Source organism: Micromonas pusilla, assembly GCF_000151265.4.
Source record: "Micromonas pusilla CCMP1545 genomic scaffold MICPUCscaffold_16, whole genome shotgun sequence".
Taxonomy (NCBI): Eukaryota; Viridiplantae; Chlorophyta; class Mamiellophyceae; order Mamiellales; family Mamiellaceae; genus Micromonas; species Micromonas pusilla.
Genome location: NW_003315897.1, coordinates 24,927 through 46,651, shown reverse-complemented (window position 1 = coordinate 46,651; position 21,725 = coordinate 24,927). Strand labels below are relative to the sequence as shown.

Sequence of the window (21,725 nt, the reverse complement as noted above, 5' to 3'; positions counted from 1 at the left end):
CCGCCGCCGCGGGTTCGAACGCCGTCGCGGCGGACGCCGCCGCGGCGGCGCGCGCGCGGTGCTCCCCGGCGCCGCTGAGGGACGCGGAACAACCGGAACGTCGACCGTCGCGGTCGTCGGCGGTCGCCGCGGGCGTCGCCGCCGCCGCCGCCGCCGCCGCGGGACCGCGTCCGCTCACCGCGATGAAACACGACGAGAAGCGCGCGGCGGCGGCGGCGAAGCTGCGCGAGCGCGTCGCCGCGGCGTCGAGGGCGGCGGAGGAGGCGCGCGCGAGGCTCGCGGCGGCGAGAGCGGCGGACGTGGAACGTCAACCGTCGCGAGGGGAGCGGCCGACGACGGCGATCCCCGGCGATCCCAAAAGGCGCGTCGCGGCGAACAACCGGAAGCCTCTCGCGAGCGACCCGGGGTCGCCCGCGTCGAGGCCGGCGTCCGCACCGCGTCCGCTCTTCTTCGGACGAGCGCCGGCGCCGGCGAGCGCGGCGGCTGAACAGGAACCGCCGACCGCGTCCCCCCCGGCGCGGCGGATAAAATACGTCGTTCGCCCGCAGTCCGCGGCGGGGCCGGGGCCGGGGCCCGAGGCGCCGCGCTCGCGACCGCGTACCGCGGGCGCGAGCCCGCAAACACGCCCGATGAGCGCGAGCCCGCAAACACGCCCGATGAGCGCGGCGCTTCGGGCCATCGCGAGCCATCGCGCGGCGGAGGCGAAAAAGTCGGAACGCGACGCCGAGGAGAAGAAGCGAATGATTCGCGCGCGCGACGCCGCCGCCGTCGCCGCGTTGCCGTCGTTGCTCGACGACGCCGGCGGCCCGGAGCTCGGCGCGGAGGCTTGGAATCGAAAGCGACCCGAAAGCGCCGCAATGGTGGTCGTCGCGCGTTCTCCGCCGCCTCCGGACAGCCCGGGGATGCGGGAGTTGGCGTTGGCGGCGGGGGCGTCGGGACCCGGGGGACCCGGACGCGGATGGGTCGGCGCGCCGCCGTCGGCGCTGCGAGCGCGCCCGCGCGCGTTCGCGGGCGGCGCCGCGCGCGCGCGGCCGTCGACCGCGGGGGGCGTCGTCGCGCGCGGCCGCGTCGCCGCGCACGCGCACGACGCCGGCGCCGGGCGACCCGCGTCCGCGTTCGGCGTCGTCGGCGCGAGGAAAGAGATCATCGCGACGTCAACGCCGCCGAGAGGTCGCCGCGCGGACGACGTCGCGGCGGCGGCGGCGGCGCCCGGAGCCGGAGCCAGAGCCGGAGCTCGCGCGGAGAGAAGGAGGAAGCTCGCGGCGCGCGATGCCGCCGCGGTCGCGGAGCTGGCCGCGGCGGAGGGGGAATATCTCACGCCGCGCCTCGCCCGAGCGCTCGGGGTGCGCGCCGCGAGGGCGCCGGCGCCGGAAGAGGCGAACGCGGCGAACGCGGACGCGGACGCGGACGCGGAACGTCGATCGTCGCCGTCGCCGTCGCCGTCGCGCGCGAGCGACGCGGTCGCCGCCGCCGCGGCGGCGGTGGCGTCGTACGTCGGCGCGCGATACACGTCTCCCGGGCCCGACGACGACGACGGAACCCGCGTCGAAGGGAAGGAGAACGAAGCGCCGGGCGAGACGACGACGACGACGACGACGAGCTCGAGCTCTCTTCTCTTCGGCGGCGCGTCCACGGTGGCGCCGGAGACGATCGACGGAGGCGGCGGCGTCGACGGCGGCGCGCTCGCGGCGGCGATCGCCGAGGCTGCCGCGGCGGCGAAGGCGGCGACGGACGTCGCCAACTCCGTCCCGAGCGACGCCGACGCCGACGCGAAAGTCCTCAAGGAATCGCGTTCACCACGCGAACGGGGTCGTATGGGAAGCAGTCTCACCCCCGCGGACGCGGACGCGGACGCGCCGGAGCCTTCGACCGAGCCGTCGATGGTCGATCCGCGACCGCGCGTCGCCGCCGCCGGGTTTGAACGGAGGAGCGTCCGGAGCTCGCTCGAGCGGTTCGCGTCGCGTCGGACGGCGAGGATGGAGGAGGAGGAGGGAGGAGGCGCGGAGGAGGAAGCGGACGACGCGGACGACGCGGACGCGGTCGCGGACGCGGACGCGGGAGCGGGGATCGCGGCGTCGAAGCCAAAGTCGGGCGGCGCGACGGCGTTGACGATCACCGGGACGCTGCCGTTCGCGTTCGGCGAGCGCGGCGGCACCACGGAGACGACGGAGACGACGGCGACGACGACGACGACGACGACGACGAAGACCGCGGGAAGAGAAGGCGACGACGGCGTCGCGTGGCGCGTCGTGGACGGAGGTATGGACTCTGACGGCGGCGACGACGACGACGACGACGGCGACGACGACGACACGTTCGATCCGTACGCCGTGCACGTGCCGAACCCGCTGTTCGAGGACGAAGCGAACCCGGTGGTGCTGCCCGGCGGCGGCGGCGAAGACGCGGAGGACGACGTGGGCGAAGGAGGCGGAGCTGTTCCGGCGGCGGACGAGGAGAGCGACTCTGACGGCGACGGCGACGGCGACGGCGACGGCGAAGTCCTCGAGGAGGATCGGCGTTCGCGGAGAGACACGCTGGGAGAGAAAGTCCTTAAGGATCGGCGTTCACCACGCGGACGCGGTCATATGGGAACCAGTGTACAGAACGATGGCGGCGCGGGGACCGGCGCGCGCGACGAAGCGGCGGCGGCGCGCGTCGACGCGAGCCGGAGTCGGCGCGTTTCTTCGTCGTCGTCGTCCGGCGTGTACGATGATTTCTCCGACACCGTGTCGTCGTCCGACACCGACGCCGACGCGGCGGACGACGCGCCGGCGGAGTCCGCCGGCGCTTCTTCCTCTTCTTCCTCCGATTCCGATTCCGAATCCGAGTCCGAGTCCGAGTCCGACGATTCAGATTCCGAGACGCGGTATATGAACCGACACGGAACGTCGCGGCGCGCGCGCGTGGAGGAGCTCGTCCGCGCGATGACGCGGACGGAGGAAGCCGCGACGGCGCTCGTCGGCGCCGACGCCTTCGGCGAGCTCTACGACTTTCTCGCCAAACGCGCCGAGGGACCCCGGGATGATGAAAACGCGTCGACTCACGCGACCGTCTTCGACGCGCCGAAGAAGGACACGCGCGGATTCGAACCGCCGTCGCTCGAGGCGCTGAGCGACGCCGTGTTCGCGATCGTGCCGAGGGAGAAGGCGGAGGCGGTCGCGCTCGCGTACAGATACATGTACCTCGTCGGGCAGTTGGAAGACGTCGCGGAGTGACGAGATTAAACGCTCATAGGAGTGACGAGACTGTACTTCCGGAAGTAGAACCAATCATCGTAGTAGACATAAGAGTACACACCTACCACCGCTGACGCGCGGAAGTACTTCTGCGCTGCCTGCGCGCCACGAGACGTGCGAGCGCGCGACCGAACCGCGGAGTGATGAGACTAAATGCTCATAGGAGTGACGAGACCGCGACCGCCGCGCCTCGACCGTCACGACGGCGGGACGGATACCCGAGTCAGCTCGAGCTCGTACCGCAGCGTCGCGCCCGGCGGCACGGTGCCCTCGCTCAGCTGGTTCCGAAACGAGGCGGGACGACGAAAAGCATGATACTTTCATCGGTCAGTCGAAAGGGAACGAACGCGATCAAATGTTGAACCTACCAACCGCGCGCGGGGCGGGCGAAAAACGAAAAACGAAAAACGAAAAGTCCTTAAGGATCGGCGTTCACCACGCCGACGCGGTCGTATGGGTACCAGTGTGAGGAGATGATGACTCAAAACGAGACGCTCGTCGCGCGGAAGATCAATTTCGCACCGTCGCGCCCTCGCTCCCGAACCCCACGTTCGCCGGCACCGTCATCACGCGGACGCCGCCCTGGCGCATCGTGCTCACGCCCTCCATGACCCCGCGCGTGATCGGGCCGGTGGGCTTACCGAACGCGAATATCAGCGGCCGACGCGTCTTTTTCGTGTCCAGGACCACGACTTCGGGGTCGTTCTGCGCGAGCGAACAGAACGTCGGGGTGGAGTTCAAAGGCGTCAGAAGCGGAGTTGAAAGGCGTCGAGGTGTGTCGGGATTGAAAGCGAGGGACCCTGGGCGCGAAGAAACGCCCGCCGGGAGAGAAAGTCCTTAAGGATCGCCGACGGGGTCGTACGGGAACCAGTGCGATGGATGAGAACGCGCCTCGTCGCCGTCGCCGACGACGGTGGCGACGACGTCCGCCGCGAGAAGGTAGCCGTTCTTCGGCGCGTCGCCCCCGCCGACGACGATATCGACGTATCGCAGCCCGCTCTCCGTCGCCACCTCGACGCGCTTCGCCTCCGCGACCGCCGTCGTCCCCTCGACAGCCTCCCGCACCTCTCGCCGCGTCTTGAGTTGCTCTGATGATCGATGATTCGCGGATGGCATGGTTGAAACATTCGTTCACCGGTCGGTGATCAGTTGAAAGGGACCCACGCGATCAAACGTTGAAACCGGACGATTGGTGAAATGCGTGCCAATACGGATGAACGCACCCGAGACGACGCCGAACGTGAGCACCCCGAGCCACGCGAGTCCCCCCGCGACGCCGAAGCGGCGCGTGAGGAACGACGCGACCGCGTCGGTGCTGTCCGCGCGGCGCTTGCCGCCGCCTTTGCCGCCGGACTTGAGCGGCGCGGGCGTTGGCGCGGGCGATGGCGCGTCGTCGTCCGCGGACGTGGGGGCCCCGGGCGCGTCGTCGTCCGACGCCGCGACGACGACGCGATGACGAGGACGCGAAGGACGCGAAGAAGAAGAAGAAGAAGAAGAAGCGCGCGCGACGAGAGGTTCGGTCCTCGCGCGCGGAAGCGTCGTCGTCGCTCGCGGCGCGACGACGACGACGACGGGCGCGGCGCGGAGCGCGAGCATCGCGCTCGAGGTCGCGCGGCGGCGGGCGGGCGGGCGCGCGCGGCCGACAGTGCGATGCGATAAGAAACCGGAGACGACGACGACGAATACCTGTAAAATAAAATAAAATCGTCGTCGTCGACCTCGTCGTCGCCACAGCGACGACCGCGCGTCGTCGCCATCGTCGCCGCCCCGCCGCCGAAAACGCCGCTCCGTCGCGTCTCGCGCGCGATGTCCGCGGCCGCGCGCGTCGCCGCGCCGCCGGTCGCGTCGTCGCGTCGTCGCGTCCCGCGCGCCGGCGCCGCCGACCCCGCGGGGCGTCGACCGACGCCCGTCGCCTCCCTGATTATGCGTCGTCGCCTCGCGCCGCGTCTCCACGTCGCGGCGCGCGCGTCGAACGGCGCCTCCTCCTCCTCCTCCTCCTCCACGGACGACGTCGCGTCCGGGTACGACGACGCGCGCCCGAGCATCCGCGACCTCGAGGAGCTGCTCGCGACCGCGATCCGCGACGAAGACTTCACCGCGGCCGCGTCGCTGCGAGACCGACTCTCGGCGATGAAACGCGACGCCGCGACCGGCGTCCTCGACGCGAACGAGCGCTTCTACGTCGCGTTTCGCTCGGGGAGCCTGCGCGCGATGCGCGACGTGTGGGGCGCGGGCGACCACGTGCAGTGCATGCACCCGGGGAGCGCGGTGATCAGCGGCGCTCCGGACGTCCTCGCGTCGTGGGAGATCGTCTTCTCGAGCATCCCGGGCGGGGGGTTGGGTGCGTTCTATACACTGGTCCCCATACGACCGCGTTCGCGTGGTGAACGCCGATCCTGAAGGACTTTTGCCGTCGTCTCTCTCCGCCCACCCCCCGCTTTCAATCCCCGCCCTCGACGCCTTTCAACTCCATCTGACGCCTTTCAACTCCACCCCGACATTCGCTCGTATGGAACGACCCTTAGACGTCGAGGCGGAGAACGTTCGCGTGCACGCGTCGGGCGACTTGGGGTTCGTCACGTGCGTCGAAAAGGTGGACAGCTCCACGGGGTACGGGACGCTCACCGCGACGAACGTCTTCGAGCGACAGGGAGGAGAGTGGAAGATGGTGCATCACCACGCGAACGGCGTCCAGGGGTTGCTGTAGTTGATTGTACGAGATGACGCGACGCGGCGTATCGCCGGCGGTGACTTACTAACGTCGCGACGATCGAATCAGACGACGCGATAGAACGCGAGATACTGTTGTACTCAAAAATCACGCCGCGTTCTTCTCTTCTCCCTCGTCCTCCGCGTCGTCGTCGCGCTTCTTCTCCGCGGACGCCTCGATCCTCGGCGCGCCGTCCGCGCTTCGCCGCGGCGCGTGGCTCTTCCGCGTCGTCGGCGTCGTCAGATGCCGCTGTAATCCGAAGACGTCTCTGCCGCGCGTCGCGTCTCGATCCCATCGACCCCCCTCGCGCTGCTCCCAGTACCCACCCGCGTACGTCCACAGCGCGGCGCCGTGCTCCGCGAAGTTGACGCGCACGCCACCGCCGCTGCTCTCGCTCCGAGCGAACCACGCCGGTCGATACTTCTCGTCCTTCGCCTTCCTCGCCGCCGCCGACGACCGGTTGATCCCCTCGACGCGTCGTTTCATCTCCGACGCGAGCTCCACGTCGCCGTCCTCGAGCGCGCGCATGTCCGGCCGCAGCCGCGAGTCCGTGGGCGGAAGGTTCCGGTATTGCTCCGGCGTGAGCTCGTTGAGCGCGATGGCGAACGGCGTGAAGCCGTACTGCCGCGCGGCGTCGTCGGCGAAGCCGGCGAACGCGAAGAGCGGGAGAGCGTCGCCGCCGCCCTCTCCAGTTCCTCTCCACTTGACGTCGAGCGGGTGCAGCCTCGTTCGTCGCCTCTGGGGGGCGCCGCCGCCGGCGACGGCTTCCGCTTCCGCGACCGCCGCTTCTTCCGCGACCGCTCGCCGCTCGTACGCCTCGTCCGCGTGGACGCGCACCTCGCTCAGGACGCACCCGTCGACGGTGGCCGCGACGCGGCCGTCGGCGTCGAAAATCTGGAAACCATACAAGCGAACGTTGGGGTGGAGTTGAAAGGCGTCAGTCGCAGTTGAAAGGCGCCGAGGGCGGGTATTGAAAGCGAGGGATGAACGGAGAGATGCGCCGGGAAAAGTCCTTAAGGAATGGCGTTCACCACGCCAACGCCGTCGTATGGGGACCAGTGTATAGAACGCACCTCCCCCTCCACGCGCCCCCGCCGCGCCTTCCCGGATCCGCCCTTCCCGGACGCCTTCGCGAGCCGCAGCTTCGCCTTCTCTCCGGTGGCGTGCGCGAAGACGGCGACGTCGCCGACCATGTCGATCCAAATCTGCCCGCTCACGAGCCCGTGCACGTGCATCGACGCTTTGCTCCACGAGTACGTCTCGTTCGTCCTGTGGGGTGGAGTTGAAAGGCGTCAGCTGGAGTTGAAAGGCGCCGAGGGCGGGGATTGAAACCGTGGCGTGGGCGGAGAGATGCGCCGGCAAAAGTCCTTAAGGATCGGCGTTCACCACGGCGACGCGGTCGTATGGGGACCAGTGTAACCAGAACGCACCGCGGCAGCGTGAGGTGCGCGGCGCCTTGGAAGTTGACCTCGAGGTATTGGCCCCAGAACTTGGACACTCCCGCGAGGTCGCCGGACACGACGAACGGCTCCCCGCGCGGCGACATCCCCTCGACGTGCCACGCCGCGACGGGCGGGTCGTACACGAGCTGCTCGACGAGGACGCGCGTGCGACCGTCCGGCGACGTCCAATCGTACGTCTCCTGGTGAGGACGGAGGGAGGGAGGGGCGCGATTTGATTTGGTTTGATTTGATTGGTCAGTCAGCGCGCGAGATACGCACTCTCGCGACGCGATTGGTCAAATCGCGGCGACGCGTCGGATCGCGCGGCCGAGAGAGCACGCACGAGAGACGGGAAAGACCAGTCTGAACGGAAAAGTCCTTAAGGAACGGCGTTCACCACGCGAACGCGGCCGTATGGGAACCAGTGTAACGCGCACCCCCAACGTCGGCGCGAACGGCTTCCGAGGGCGCGCGAACCACGACGCGTACGACGACAGCGCGAACCCGCACAACGCGGCCATCCGGTTGACGCCCGCGGGGTAATCGATCGCGTCGTACAGCAGCTGGTGAGTGCCATTCCATAGAAAAGATGTTCATTCATCGGTCAGTTGAAAGGGGACGCGATCAAATGTTGAAACCGAGCGATGGGTGAAAAACGTTTGTATAGAACGCACCTGGAGGTATTCGAAGTCCTCCACGGCGCGCTGCAGAATGCTCAGCGGCTGATTGATAGACGCGGGCATGGATATTCGGTTGAGGTCCTTGCCCATCGCCTGCCTCAGGACGGACCAGAGCGAGAACGACTGGTTCAGAGGCGCGGGCGCGGGGAGTCGCGTTCGCGGGATGAACGCCGCCATCGCCGCGTCGTCGTCGTCGACGTCGTCGTCGTCCGCGGCGTCGTCGTCGGCCGCGGCGTCGTCGTCGTCGTCGCCGCCGCCGTCGTCGTCGTCGTCGTCGCCGCCGCCGCCGACGAAAATCAAACTCGCGGCGGCGTCCGCGCCCCCTCCCGGCGTCGGCGACGCGACGCCCTCGACGAGCTCGTCCCCTCGCTCGCCGTCCGCCGCGGTCCCCTCGCTGACGACGTAATCGTGCTTGTTCATGACCTCGACCGCGGCGATGTATTCCGGGGTTTCGCGCTCGTCCCCCGCGCCGCCGCCGCCGCCGCCAAAGCTCAAGCTCGCCGCCGCGGAGATGAACGACGCGACGCTTCCGTAGTCCGAGCTGGCGTCGCTCTCTGATGAGTCCACGCCGCCGGGTCCCTCGGGACCGCGCGCGCGTTCGTCGTCGCGAAGCGCGAGCGCTCTCGCGAACGCGGACGCGCGCCCGGGGGTGACGACGACGACGTCTTCCGACTTTTGACTTACGCCGGCGGCGGCCCCGTCCCCGCGTCCCCCCCCGTCCCCGGGGGCGCCGACGCCGCGCGTCGTCGCGACTCCATTCTTCGGCGCGCACTCCGCGGCGACGATCGCGAGCTGCTCGTTCGCGCGACTGACGAGGGCCGTTCCAGTATACGAAAATAGTCCACCGGTCAGTTGAAAGGGGACGCGATCAAATGTTGAAACCGATGGATGGGTGAACACTTTCGTTAACAGTAGAACGCACCTGAGCTTCCTTCGCAGCGACGCGTTGGTCGTCTCGAGCTCGACGCACTTTCCGATGGCGGCGTCCAAAGCGTACGTGAACGCGTCTTCGACGCCGCGTAACGCCGTCGTCACGGCCGTTTCGGAGCCATCGTCCTCGCCGCCGCTGACTTTCACGCCCAGGGACTCCGCGAGCCGAGTGATGCCGGTCTTGACGTCGCGCGCGCACTCTGCGGCGGCGGCGCGCGCGGCGAGCGTCGGCTCGAACCACGCCTTTTCGAGCGTCGCGCGAAGCGCCTCCGCGGTGGCGGCGTCCGCCGCGGGGGGGGGCGTCGAGGGCGGCGGCGCCGCGCGGACGACGGGGGGTGCCGAGTGTGCCACGTGGACATCAAGGGGTGCCGATGAAGACGATCGCGACGGCCTCCCTCCGGGGGGGTCCACCCGCGTCGCGCCGAGCTTCTTCGCGCCCGCGGTCGCGGTAGCGGTCGCGCCGCCGCCGCCGCCGCCCTCCGAAGCCCTCGCCGCCGCCGCCGCCGCCCGTTCGTTCTCCCTGTCCTTCACGATCGCCGCCGCGCGCTCCAACGCGCTCGCGCTGTCGCGTATGACCGCCGCCCACTTCTCTCGCCCCCCTGGTCGCAGCGCGCGCATCTTATACAGCATGTCGCCGGCGACGACGACGAACTCTCTCTGAGGGTCGTTCCATACAAAGCGATGGCGGGGTGGAGTTGAAAGGCGTCAGATGGAGTTGAAAGGCATCGCGGTCGGGGATTGAAAGCGAGGGATGGGCGGAGAGATGCGCCGGCAAAAGTCCTTAAGGATCGGCGTTCACCACGCCAACGCGGTCGTATGGGGACCAGTGTATAGAACGCACCTGATTGCTGCGGCTCGGAAACACCACCGAGGCGCCCACGAGATCGATCTTCGTCGCTCGGCCGAGCTGAGGGCGTTTAGGGTGGAGTTGAAAGGCGTCAGAAACGGAGTTGAAAGGCGTCGAGGTGTGTCAGGATTGAAAGCGAGGGACCCTGGGCGGAGAGAAACGGACGCTGGGAGAGAATGTCCTTAAGGAACGGCGTTCACCACGCCGACGCGGTCGTATGGGAACCAGTGCGCGGTGAGATAACAACCCACCTTCGTGGACTTTCGATGCACGAGCAGCACCCCCGGCGTCGAGCTCGCGTTGAGCCATCGCGTCTGCCAGCGCTGAAAATTGTTCACCCACAGGTTAACGTACCCCTCCGGCGGGTCGCTCTCGTCGCGGTGCGGGAATCGCGCGAGGCGTCGGAGGTTCTCCGCGACCGCCCGCTGGACCCCGCCGGCGGGTCGAGATGATCCCGAACCCGCGCGTCCTCCGCGCGACGCGTCGCGCTCTCGCTCTCGCTCGTCGACGCCGCTCTCCTTCTCCGCGGCGCCGCCGCGGCGGCGGATGGAGGCGTCGTCGCGGTCGCGACGCGCGCCGCCGATTCCGTCTTCGCCGTCGTCGCCGTCTCGCGGACGATGCGACCGCTGTTGTTGTTGACTCTTCGGCGACGGCGACGACGGCGGGGACACGAACAGCGCGCTCGCCTCGCGCTCGGTCGTCTTCCACGCCGCCTTGATCTTGCTCCCGAGGTCGCGCCCGCGCTGCTTCACCTGCGCGATGACCACCTTGCTCACGCGCTCGGCGTCTCTCGCCAGCTCGCGTCCCTTCTCGCTCGCGGACGCCGCGCCGTGGCCATTATTATTATTACTCGTGCCATCATTACTCGCGACGCCTCCTCCGCTCGCGCGTCGCTCGCCGCCGTCGAGCGACGCGCGCGGCGGCGACGACGGCGGGGTGGCCGCCGCCGCGCGCCGCTGGTTCGGCGGCGTGTCGTCGCGCGTCGTCGTCGGCGGCGGCGCGCTCGGGGAGGACCAGCCGCCGTCCGTCGACCGCCGACGCATCGAGGGGGGCGCGGTTGTGAATGTGTCGAACGACGCGCGTTCGCTTTTTTTTGGGATCTGAGACGGATGAGTGACGCGGATACGCGGAGCGTACTACGTACGATGAGATCTCGTATGGAATCTCAGTCAGGCCGAATCCCTCCGCCAATCAGCGCGAGGGGAGATTTCCCGACACTCCGCTTTCAGTAGTCCGATCTCCGGAATCGCTCACTCTCCGCACTCCTCCTCGCGCGCGCGTCGTCCCCTCCCTCGGACTCCGCTTCGCATCGCAGGCGACCCCTTCGCATCACGCCGCTCCTCCTCACGCCGACGACGGCGATGGCGTCCGCGGCGACGACGCGCGCGTCCCCCGCGGCGCGCCCGATGACGTTGAGCTCTCGCGTCGTCCGCGCGAGGTCGCTCTTCGCGACATCTCGCGCCGGCGCGCCCCGCGCGTCGCGCGCGCACGCGGGCCTCGCCGTCCGCGCCGCGGCCGACGGTGCGCGCGCGACGCCCCCGCCCCCGCCCTCTCGTTTTCGTCCGCGACGAGCGACGCGCGCGAGGCGTCGCTCGCGCGTTTCGCCCGTCCGAACGAGCGCGCTTCGCCCTAAAACCTCATCGTTCGATCGATCGACTCCTCGCGACGTCTTCGCGCACCGCGACGCGACGCGCGCCTCCGTTCCGCGACGACGTGACGTGACGATCGATCCGCTCCTTCCTTCCCGACTGACGATGTCCTTCGTTCTAAACAAACTCCCTCTCAGACGTCGAGCCGCTGCTCGTGCGCGCGGCGAAGAGCCTCCCCGTGGAGCGCCCGCCGGCGTGGATGATGCGTCAGGCGCGTTCTATCTCACGCCGGTCCCCATACGACCGCGTCGGCGTGGTGAACGTCGATCCTTAAGGAATTTTCCACCCGGCGCGTCTCTCCGCCCAGGGTCCCTCGCTTTCAATCCCCGCCCTCGACGCCTTTCAACTCCACCTGACGCCTTTGAACTCCACCCCGACGTTCGCTCGTATGGAACGACCCTCAGGCGGGTCGATACATGAAGGAGTACCGCGACCTCGCGGTGAAGTATCCGTCGTTCCGAGAGCGCTCGGAGAACACGGATCTGATCGTAGAGATCACGCTTCAGCCGTGGAGGGCGTTTCAGCCCGACGGCGTGATCCTGTTTTCGGACATTCTGACCCCGCTCCCCGCGATCGGGATCCCGTTCGAGATCGATGACTACAAAGGTCCGATCCTCGACCAACCGATTCGCGACGCCGAAGGTCTCAAGTCGCTGCACGAGCTCGACCTCGACATGCTGCCCTTCGTCGGCGAGGCGCTCACGGAGCTGCGGAAAGAAGTCGGCGACTCCGCGGCGGTCCTCGGGTTCGTCGGCGCGCCGTGGACGCTCGCGACGTACATCGTCGAGGGGTGCGTTCGTATTCACGCCGGTCCCCGTACGACCGCGTCGCTGTGGTGAACGCCGATCCTTAAGGACTTTCTCTCCCAGCGCACGCATCTCTCCACCCAGGATCCCACGCTGGTTCCCATACCCGCCCTCGGCGCCTTTCAACTTCGCTTCTGACGCCTTTCAACTCCATCTGACGCCTTTGAACTCCCTCCACCAGCGGCTCGAGCTCGACGTACAAGACGATCAAGTCGATGGCCATGACGGAGCCGGACACGCTGCACGCCATCTTGAGCGCCGTCGCGGACGCGGTCGGGACGTACGTCGGGTATCAGATCGACGCGGGCGCGCAGTGCGTGCAGATCTTCGACTCTTGGGGAGGGCAGCTCCCGCCGCACATGTGGGAGGTGTGGAGCAAGCCGTACATTCAACGCGTCGTGGACAAAGTCAGGGCGTCGCACCCTGGGACGCCGCTGACGCTGTACGCGAACGGTTCGGGAGGGTTGCTCGAGCGGATGGCGACGACGGGGGTCGACTGCATCGGCCTGGACTGGACGATCGACATGGAGGACGGCAGGCGGCGAGTGGGCGACAAGGCGGTGCAAGGCAACGTCGATCCCGCGGTGCTCTTCGCGCCCCCGGAGGCGCGTTCTAGCATCACACTGATCCCCGTACGACCGCGTCGGCGTGGTGAACGCCGATCCTTAAGGACTTTCTCTCCCGGCGTTCGTTACTCTCAGCCCAGGGTCCCTCGCTTTCAATCCTGACACACCTCGGCGCCTTTCAACTCCACTTCTGACGCCTTTCAACTCCACCCCGACGTTCGCTCGTATGGAACAGGCGGTGGAGAAGGCGGTCCAGGACGTCTGCGCGAAGGCGGGGCCGGTCGGTCACATCCTCAACCTCGGGCACGGCGTGTTGGTCGGGACGCCGGAGGAGAACGTCAAGGCATTTTTCGACGCCGCGAAGAAGATCAGGTATTGACGAGGACGCGAAGAAGACTGTTTGATTTGATTCCTTCTCGCGCGTTGAAATTAAATTTTCGCCGAATGCATTATTCGTTGAGTGTTCGATCGACGGGAGTCGCGTAGTCGATCGGATCGCGGGCGAGCGACGATCCATCGATGGACGGACGGACGGATGGATGGATTGATTGATTGTTATGCGATGATGAACGCGTTAACGCGAACGTTCGCGTCGTGTCACGTTAGGGCCCACGTTCGCTTCTACGTCTCGTCTCGCTCTCTTCGTAGTAGCTCAACGTTGTCTTCGATCCGTCCATTAAATTCTCCAGTCGTCGCCCGACCGATAACCGACCTGACCTCTCTCCATCCACCGTCGCCGCGAGTGGGGTCTTCAGCCCCTCGAGCGATCAGTCGTCGTCCTTGAACTCTCGGCGGTCCAAGTACCTCGACGGTCGCAGATCGGCGATCTCCTCCTCGCTCATCTGCTCCCCCGTCGCCTTGAGCGTCGCGCGGTTCAGCTCGCGGATCTCCTCCAGACGCGCCTCGTCTCGTTTCTCCTGGGTGACGAAAAAGATCGGGATGCCGAGCCCCGCGGCGAGGCCGAGCCCCGCGGCGAGGATCGTCGTGATCGTCTCCTCGTCGAGCTCGAGCGCGAGCTGTGCGAGCTCGGCGCTCGTCGCGCGGCGCGCGACGGTCGCGCGACGCGCGGCGGGTCGCGGCGACCGCGCGAGCGCGAGGCGGCGATGCGCGGCGGGAGAGCGGCGCGCGGCGACCCTCGCGGCGGATTCGATCGCGGGGGACGACGCGACGACGCGCGCGACGGGCGCCGCGGCGGTCGCGCGCGCGGTCGTCGCGGCGCGTCCGCGCGCGCGGACGACGCTCGGGGTGGATGCGGTGCTCGCGTGCATGATCGAAGACGGGACGATGCGCGCGCGATCGCGAGTGACGCGCCGCGCACGACGACGACGACGAGACGACGACGTGTCTCGGATAAGTTGTTAGGGCGCCAGCTGGCCAGCGGGGAGCGCGCGTTCGTTTCGTACGGACGCCAGTGAGAAACGAAAACTACGAGTACGGCCGTACGAGTACTGAGCTTAAAAATATCATCCCGACGAAAAACCGGTTTAACATCGCATCGCGTCAGCACAACTCGCATCGCATCGCCCGCGCGCACGCGCTCGCACCATGTCTTTCGGTAATTTGGACGAGGCGAAGGACGCGGCCACCGCCGCCGCGACCGGGTTCCTCGGCGACATCAAGCAGAAGATGTCCAAGGTGCGCGACGACGACGCCGCGCGACTCCGATCGACTGATCGACCGATCTCGAACGCGTTCTGTTTCCCCCGATCTCGAACGCGTCGCTCACCCACTTCCTCCTCCTCCCCTCCCGCCCCCTTCCTCGCAGTTCGTCACGCTCGCGCCCGGCAACCCCGAGGTGACGCTCCAGCTCCGCAAGAAGCTCGACGTCGAGATCCCGTTCGCGCCGGACCTCCGCTTCAGCGTCGGCACGGACCTCACGCTGTGCAACCAAGACGCGGGGAACTTTGGAAAGGTGGCGTACGTGCCCAACTTTCAGGCGCGTTCTGTTATCACACCGGTCCCCATACGACCGCGTTCGCGTTGTGAACGCCGTTCCTCAAGGACTTCACTTCCCGGCGGTCGCCTCTCTCCGCCCACACCACGGTCGGTTTCGATCCCGACACACATCGACGCCTCACAACTCCGCTTCTGACGCCTTTCAACTCCGCCCCGACGTTCGTCGCTTCGCGTGGACCCTCGACCCTCAGTGGGACGTCACGGAGACGTGGTTCAACGGGCAGATCCGACTCAACACGGTGCGGCGCGCGCGCGCATAGGGTTTATGCGTTTAGGGCGTACGCGGCTCGCGCCGCGCGCGGGATGGGATCCATCCCCTCCGGCGTCGTTCGTTTCTTCGTCCTTCGCTCTCGACGATTCATTCGATCGACGTGATTCGTTCTATCTCGCACTGGTTCCCATACGACCGCGTCGGCGTGGTGAACGCCGATCCTTAAGGACTTTTGCCGTCGTGTCTCTCCGCCCAGGGTCCCTCGCTTTCAACGCCCGACCTCGGCGCCTTTCAACTCCGCTCTGACGACGCGTCCGATCCGACAGGGCAAGAAGGAACTCTACTACACGAAGGACTTCGACCTCGACGCGGTCATCCTGAAAGTCTCCGGGACGTACGACTACGCGAACAACGCGCCGTACTTTGGCGTGCAGGTCGTCACGACCTCGGGCGTCTGCTCCCCGGCCAACACCAACGGGTTCTCCATCAAGAAGACGATCGAGAAGACGGCGGGGCCGGCGAAGGTCGAGGCGGAGATCGAGGCCACGATCGCGATGGGGAAGCAGTTTTACAATCCTAAGGAAGGGAGCATCAGCTCCTCTCCCGCGGAGTTGGATGTCAACAACGTCAGGTTGTTAGTCACCGTCTAAAGAGGAGTTGGATGTCAACAACGTCAGGTTGTTAGTCACCGTCTAAAGAAGAGCTCCGCGACGAGGTGGAGGAGGATGAGGGGGCGTGTTCCCCCGGTCTTTGATCCGTCGTTCGGGAGGGAGAGGAGGAAGCGTCCGTCCGTCGCTTCGCTTCGCTCGTCGCGCTCTCTTCATCCTGTCATTCGATTCTTCGTTCGTTTGTAACTCCAGCCGTCGTCGGCGTCGTCGCGTCTCGTCGCGTCTCGTCGTCCGTCTCTTCCTTCGCCGCGTCGCCGCCCGCCCGCCCGCCCGCGTTGACGGGAAAAGTCCTCAAGGAACGGCGTGCACCACGCGAACGGGGTCGTATGGGAAGCAGTCTCGTCTCTCTCTACTCGACGACCATCTCCGGCTCCGCGTCCGCGGTCTCCGCCTTCCTCTTCCTGAGCGCGTCCACGAGCATCTTCAGCGGCTTATTCCCGCTCAGCGCCCTCAGGTGCGCGGCGTGCGACTCGAGCATCTCCGCGCAGCCGTCGACTGGGGGGGGCGGCGGGGTATCGTGGTTTTTATCGAAAAAGTCGACGGGTCAGTCGATGGGTTCGACGCGGTCGGGTCGGGCGGATCTTGAAACCGGGCGGGCGCGGGGTGAAAAGTAATATGAACGAAGCGGAAGCGGGCGAGAGACGCGCGCGACGCACCGCCGCCCATGCAGTCCAGCAGACTCTTCTCGTACTCGTCCGGGTACACCGCGCGCGACAGCGCTCTCTGCGACGCGGACCCGTGCAACGCGTCCGCGGTCTTTTTGATGTCCTTCAACGCCGTCGGGGGCAGGTTGAGGCGCGTGTCTCTCGGAGAGTTGACGCTGCCGTCGAGCCAGATCGTGAGGCAGAACCGCTCCACCTCGCTCGGCAGCACCTTGTGCAGCACGTGGTCGGAGAGGAAGACGACCAGACGACCGTGCCGCGGGTTCACGCGGACGGGCGCGCGAAGAAACGGAATCAACTGCAGCTCGCCGCCGTCGCCTTCGCTCCAGTCCGGGTTTAAGTACAGAATGCACGTCAACGCGCGCGACGACGGCGGTCCCGGGTTGTCGTAATGCAACGGGAAGCACCCGCCTCTTCCCGCGTTGTGCTGGATCTTCACCGTCCTCGAGCGGTCGCCCGTGTACAGATCGAACGGGCGACGCTTCGGCGGCGCTGAGGGTCGAGGGTCCATACGAAGCGACGAATGTCGGGGTGGAGTTGAAAGGCGTCAGACGGAGGAGTTGAAAGGCGTCGCGGGCGGGGATTGAACGCGAGGGACCCTGGGCGGAGAGAAACGCCGGGAGAGAGAGTCCTTAAGGAACGGCGTTCACCACGCGAACGCGGTCGTATGGGGACCAGTGTGATAACAGAACGCACCCGGCGCCTTGACCGACGCGCCGCCCGGGGGCGAGGGCGACTCGTCCTCGTCCTCGCTATTCGCCTCGCTCGGCGCGCGAGGCTCGGAGATGTGCTCGTAATCGCCCACCTCGCGCGTGAGCTCGCTGTGCCGCCGCACCGGGTGGTCCGGGTGGTCGGGGTGGTGCTCGTGGCAGTCGAGGATCTGATGAGGGTCGAGGGTCCGCGCGAGCGAACGAACGTCGGGGCGGAGTCGAGGGGTGCGTCAGAAGCGGAGTTGAAAGGCGTCGCGCGCGGTGTGTCGGCATCGAAAGCGGCGAGGGACCCTGCCTTGGCGGAGAGACGCATGCGCCGGAAGAGAAAGTCCTTAAGGAATGAAGTTCACAACGCGAACGCGGTCGTACGGGGACCGGTGCGAAGGATAATAAAACGCGCCTGGAGGTTTCCCTCGCTTCCGAAGACGCGCGCGCGCGACGGCGAGAAGAGCTCCGCCTTGTGCTTGTCCATCGCCTCCTGCTGCTCGTTCGCTTCTCTGTACTCCATCGCGGACAGCTCGTCTGTGGGGGCGGCGGGGAGGGGGAGCGAAGTAATGAGCGCGCGCGTTCCCGTTCCCGTTCGGTTCCGTTCCAAAAAAAACTTCGTCGACAACGAACAAGAAAGGAAACGACTCCATAGAGAACGTTCTTTCTTCGGACGCACCTATGCGCGCGGTGAACGCGTTCGCGAGGCGCGTCGCGCTCTCTCTGAACAGCGCGTCGAGCTCCGGGCACAGCACGCGTATCTCCTCCTCGTGCAGGTCCGTCTCGTACACGTTCGGTTTCGCGAACAGATGACGCTCGCCCTGCGGTCGAGCGACGACGTAGACGAGGGGGATGAGAACGTCGATCGAGCGAAGTACCGCCGCGCGCGCGTGACGTGTCAATGACAGATCTCGCGCGGGGAGGGAGGTGCCCACGACGGCGCGCGTACCTTTGGATTCGCGAAGTGCGTGCGGTTCGGGCGCATCAACCCCGTGCCGGAGAGCCACTTGATCTCGTCGCGAATCGCGGTCGCCCACCGTTCGCCGCTCGCGACGTCCGCGCCGTCCGCGCCGCGCGACGTCGCGTCGGAGGACGAGGAGGACGCGCCCCCTCCGCCCAAGAAGTCGTCGACGACGCACCATCCCTCGTCGCGAAGTTGGCGGACGCGCTCGACCGAGATCGCGTCGTCCCACTTCGAGTAGTCGCGCGAGGACGCGTCGTTCGCGCCGGGGTACGCGCCGACCGACGCGGGGTCTGGGGGTTTCATTCGAGGCGGGGTCGGAAGCGCGCGGGTGGGTGCCGCGAGGAAGTGTCGCTTCATTCGAAAGAGGCTGCTGTGAGAAATGAATGTTTTTTCTTCGTTTCCGTACTCCGTACGCGCGCGTCGTACTCGGATACTAATTGCCTGTGGATCTGGATTCACCGCGATCGCGCAGCCCCGATCGCGCGCGCTGATTGGTCCGTCTCGCGGTAAAGAAAGAAAGAGGGTAATGGCTCGCGCGACGACGCGCGACGACGCGCGCGCCGCGAGAGGCGCGGAACACTCGACGACGCGCATCACACGCACGATGTCCGCCGTCACCACCGCTCCCGTCGTCAGCGCGCGCGTCTCCGTCGCGGGGACGCGCGGCGCGGGCGCGCGCGTCGCGACGACGCGCGCGCCCTCCAAGCGAACCCACCATGTGCTCGCGGCGACGTTCGCGGGATCAGCGGAATCGCGCCTCGCGCTCCGTTCGTCGCGCGCGACGACGCTCGGGCGCGACGCGAGGCGCGCGCGCGGCGGCGTCTTCAACGTCCTCGCGGACACGACGACGACGGACGCGAAGCCCGCGGCGGAGGCGAAGCCGGAGCCGGAGCTCCTGAGCGACGTGCGTTCGCGCTCACCTCGACGCCCCCTCTCTCGCTCGCGCGTCTTGTCGCTCCGATCGCGATGAGATCTTCTCTATCTTCGCTCTCCGAGTCTATCCGCGCTCTCCTCTATCCGCGCTGACCGTCGCCCGCCCGCCCGCGCGATGCATTCCTCCGTTCGACAGAGAGGCGTGGACTACAAGCCGTTCCGCGACCTCCTGGCCGCAGGCGAGTGGGAGAAAGCGGACGACGAGCACCGCCGCCTGGTGCGTTCTATCTCACACTGGTTCCCGTACGACCGCGTTCGCGTGGTGAACGCCGATCCTTAAGGACTTTACTTCCCGTCGTTTCGCTCCGCCCAGCCCCCGCTTTCAACGCCCGTCCTCGACGCCTTTCAACTCCGCCTCTGACGCCTATGAACTCCACCCCGACATCGCTTCGTATGGAACGACCAGATGTGCGTCCTCGGAGGCGAAGACGCGGAAGACCGCGGGTGGGTTTACTTCACCGAGGCGCGCGACTTCCCGGTCGCGGACCTCAAGACCATCGACGCGCTGTGGGTCCACTTCAGCGAAGGAAGGCACGGGTTCAGCGTCCAGAGGAAGCTTTGGGTCGGCGCGAAGCGGCAGTGGCCGAAGTTTTTCAAGCAAATCGACTGGGTCCAGGGCGAGAACGACAACTACCGCAAGTGGCCGGAGGAGGCGCGTTCAGCGAAATCACATTTTTTATTTACGCCGGTCTCCTCGAGGACTTGACTTGACTTTTCCACCGCCGCGGCGGCGTCTCTCTCCGTCGCTCTCTCTCGTCCAATCACACCAATCCAATCCACGTCATCAAATAACTAACCAATCGCATCACTTCCCGCCACGTCGCCCGCCAATCACAAACGACGACGCTCAGTTTGACTGGAGGAAGGAGGCGGCGCGCGGGCACATGCCGCTCACCAACGCGCTGCGGGGGACGACGCTTCTGGAGTCGCTTCTGGAGCATCCCGCGTTCGCGCCGCCGAAGAAGCCGCAGGAAGAGCTCGCGTCGCAGCTCGAGGAGGCGGGGGATAAGCTGCAGAGCGCGATGGCGAACCTTCCGGGGTTGAAGGGGCTGAAGAAGCCGAGCTGGATGAAGTAGACGTCGGTCGACGCCGGCGACGACCCGCGGGGTCGGATTGGTTTCGATTCGATTCGATTCGATTCGATTCGATTCGATTCGCTCGCTCGCTCGCTTCGGCGGCGGCGGGCGACCACGGGCGAGGAGGGAGGGGGCGCGGAGACGGAGGAGGCGGACCGCGCGCGGGCGGACGGGGCGGGAGAAGAGAGCCGGCGAAGGAGGAGGGAACGAAGAGACGGAAGAGGCGAGTCGTCCCCGATGAGACAATACGTACCACAGAAAAACCTTTATTCGTCTCCGCGCCGCTATCGTATTCTACGCGTGCCTAGCTAGTGCGACGCTAGCGGTGTCGTCGCGATCACGGTATGTCCTCGAAGGGACGGTGGTCGTTGAAACACGTTTGAAACACCGCGTCCACGGCCTCGACCGCGTGCGCTTTGCTCTCGCACGCCGGATTCATCGCCGTGGACAGCACCGCCCGCCTCCGCACGCACTTCTGATGCCCGTTGCGCACGTTCAACGACCCTCGGAAGAACTCGTTCACCTGCGTCGCGTCGGTCGGGGCGTTCGATCGGGTTCGATTCGTCGGTCGGTCAGTCGGCCAGTCGCGCGTCTCGCCGCGTCGCGCGGAGAGAGAGAGAGAGAGAGAGAGAGAGAGAGAGAGAGAGGAGAGGCCGTCGGCGGTGGACGGCGGGGCAGGCGTCGAGGACGGGGATTGAAAGCGTGGTGTGGGCGGAGAGAGAAGACGGCAAAAGTCCTTAAGGATCGGCGTCCACCTCGCCGACGGGGTCGTATGGGAACCAGTGTCGGGTCGCGCACCCAGTGGCAGTCCCCGCTCAGATTCGACGCGCGAATCTCCGAGCACGCGTGCTGCTTCAGGTCCAACCAGTTCATGTTTTTGTTTCGGCAGTGATCGTACGCGTGCACGAGCTCGTGCGTCAGCATGTTCTCCATGTCCGTTCGGCACGAGATGTTGTTGTGGCAGATCACGACGCCCGCGTCCGGGCGGAACCCGCCGAGGACGGGTTGGTCGCAGCGATCCACCTTGAAAAAGTCTCGGTTGATTGCGCACCCCGCCTTCTCCATGGCCTCCACCTGCGCGGCGGGGGGGGGGGTGAGGAGGGGAGGATCAGACGACGGTCGGGGCGCGAGCGAGCGTTTTGTGTGTGTGTGTGTGTGGGGAGGGAGGACGGCGCGGGCTCGACGCGATCCCTTCTTCGCTGTTCCGTTCGCTCGCGCGCGAGGGCGGCTCGCTGGACGACGCGCGCGCGCACCATGTGCTTGACGAGGCGCACGTTCTTGCGGCAGTCGTCGAGCTCGCTCTCCGCCTTCTCGGGCGTCATGCCCTCTCTCGTGTACGCGGGTTCGCGCGCGGAGGAAGGGGGAGAGGAGGTGGGGGGCGTGGACGACGCGATCGTGACAGAGCGGCGCGCGCCCGCGTGTGATGTGGGAGTCGCGCTCGCGGTCAGCTACGCAGACCAGAAGGTGGGAGGATGTGCGTCAGCTTGCAGTCGCGGAACGGCACGTGCGCCGCGTGCTTTGCTGCCGTCTTGCTCTCTGTCGCGGACTGTTGCTTCTCCGCGAGCGCGTTGAGACAGTTTCCCAAAGCGCTGAGGCTCTTGTTGATGTGCCTCGCCTCGCGCAGACGCTCGCCGGTGGCGTTCGTCTTGCTCAGGCGCTCGGACCCGGCGAGGTCGACGAGGTTCGATCAAAAA

At 67.1% G+C, this 21,725-nt stretch overlaps 11 protein-coding genes across 11 annotated transcripts; 5 read left to right on the top strand and 6 right to left on the bottom strand.

The window, feature by feature from the left end:
- Positions 1-3,746: 3,746 nt before the first annotated feature.
- MICPUCDRAFT_53753 (uncharacterized protein) lies at positions 3,747-4,352 on the bottom strand (the record flags this gene model as incomplete). The annotated part of the gene is made up of 2 exons (XM_003063882.1): positions 3,747-3,941; positions 4,089-4,352. 2 exons carry the CDS (start codon positions 4,350-4,352, stop codon positions 3,747-3,749), a joined length of 459 nt encoding a protein of 152 aa, XP_003063928.1.
- A 690-nt stretch (positions 4,353-5,042) lies between these two features.
- MICPUCDRAFT_53752 (uncharacterized protein) lies at positions 5,043-5,636 on the top strand (the record flags this gene model as incomplete). Its single annotated transcript, XM_003064075.1, has 1 exon — positions 5,043-5,636. One exon carries the CDS (start codon positions 5,043-5,045, stop codon positions 5,634-5,636), a length of 594 nt encoding a protein of 197 aa, XP_003064121.1.
- Positions 5,637-5,745: 109 nt separating this feature from the next.
- On the top strand, positions 5,746-5,943 carry MICPUCDRAFT_53751 (uncharacterized protein; the record flags this gene model as incomplete). The annotated part of the gene is made up of 1 exon (XM_003064074.1): positions 5,746-5,943. The coding sequence occupies one exon, from the start codon at positions 5,746-5,748 to the stop codon at positions 5,941-5,943; it is 198 nt and encodes a 65-aa protein (XP_003064120.1).
- Positions 5,944-6,024: 81 nt separating this feature from the next.
- MICPUCDRAFT_53750 (uncharacterized protein) lies at positions 6,025-10,888 on the bottom strand (the record flags this gene model as incomplete). Its single annotated transcript, XM_003063881.1, has 7 exons — positions 6,025-6,840; positions 7,020-7,215; positions 7,377-7,588; positions 7,826-7,951; positions 8,063-9,655; positions 9,840-9,905; positions 10,097-10,888. The coding sequence occupies 7 exons, from the start codon at positions 10,886-10,888 to the stop codon at positions 6,055-6,057; spliced, it is 3,771 nt and encodes a 1,256-aa protein (XP_003063927.1). The 3' UTR covers positions 6,025-6,054.
- A 733-nt stretch (positions 10,889-11,621) lies between these two features.
- HEME2 (uroporphyrinogen decarboxylase chloroplast precursor) lies at positions 11,622-13,245 on the top strand (the record flags this gene model as incomplete). The annotated part of the gene is made up of 4 exons (XM_003064073.1): positions 11,622-11,741; positions 11,899-12,284; positions 12,482-12,932; positions 13,102-13,245. Coding segments are annotated over 4 exons (1,101 nt in total), but the record flags the coding sequence as incomplete, so codon positions are not given.
- A 197-nt stretch (positions 13,246-13,442) lies between these two features.
- Positions 13,443-14,134, bottom strand: MICPUCDRAFT_66146 (uncharacterized protein; the record flags this gene model as incomplete). The annotated part of the gene is made up of 1 exon (XM_003063880.1): positions 13,443-14,134. One exon carries the CDS (start codon positions 14,132-14,134, stop codon positions 13,634-13,636), a length of 501 nt encoding a protein of 166 aa, XP_003063926.1. The 3' UTR covers positions 13,443-13,633.
- A 261-nt stretch (positions 14,135-14,395) lies between these two features.
- MICPUCDRAFT_66145 (uncharacterized protein) lies at positions 14,396-15,460 on the top strand. Its single transcript, XM_003064072.1, has 2 exons — positions 14,396-14,501; positions 14,632-15,460. The coding sequence occupies exons 1-2, from the start codon at positions 14,412-14,414 to the stop codon at positions 14,956-14,958; spliced, it is 417 nt and encodes a 138-aa protein (XP_003064118.1). The 5' UTR covers positions 14,396-14,411; the 3' UTR covers positions 14,959-15,460.
- A 103-nt stretch (positions 15,461-15,563) lies between these two features.
- Positions 15,564-16,874, bottom strand: MICPUCDRAFT_53743 (uncharacterized protein; the record flags this gene model as incomplete). Its single annotated transcript, XM_003063879.1, has 2 exons — positions 15,564-16,196; positions 16,358-16,874. 2 exons carry the CDS (start codon positions 16,872-16,874, stop codon positions 16,051-16,053), a joined length of 663 nt encoding a protein of 220 aa, XP_003063925.1. The 3' UTR covers positions 15,564-16,050.
- Positions 16,875-17,009: 135 nt separating this feature from the next.
- On the bottom strand, positions 17,010-18,379 carry MICPUCDRAFT_53742 (uncharacterized protein; the record flags this gene model as incomplete). The annotated part of the gene is made up of 4 exons (XM_003063878.1): positions 17,010-17,243; positions 17,501-17,595; positions 17,738-17,879; positions 18,008-18,379. 4 exons carry the CDS (start codon positions 18,377-18,379, stop codon positions 17,010-17,012), a joined length of 843 nt encoding a protein of 280 aa, XP_003063924.1.
- Positions 18,380-19,070: 691 nt separating this feature from the next.
- MICPUCDRAFT_23339 (uncharacterized protein) lies at positions 19,071-20,031 on the top strand (the record flags this gene model as incomplete). The annotated part of the gene is made up of 3 exons (XM_003064071.1): positions 19,071-19,172; positions 19,362-19,643; positions 19,822-20,031. 3 exons carry the CDS (start codon positions 19,071-19,073, stop codon positions 20,029-20,031), a joined length of 594 nt encoding a protein of 197 aa, XP_003064117.1.
- Positions 20,032-20,282: 251 nt separating this feature from the next.
- On the bottom strand, positions 20,283-21,613 carry MICPUCDRAFT_49759 (uncharacterized protein). Its single transcript, XM_003063877.1, has 3 exons — positions 21,285-21,613; positions 20,830-21,105; positions 20,283-20,554 (listed from the first exon to the last, which is right to left on the bottom strand). The coding sequence occupies exons 1-3, from the start codon at positions 21,351-21,353 to the stop codon at positions 20,369-20,371; spliced, it is 531 nt and encodes a 176-aa protein (XP_003063923.1). The 5' UTR covers positions 21,354-21,613; the 3' UTR covers positions 20,283-20,368.
- Between the last annotated feature and the right edge of the window lie 112 nt (positions 21,614-21,725).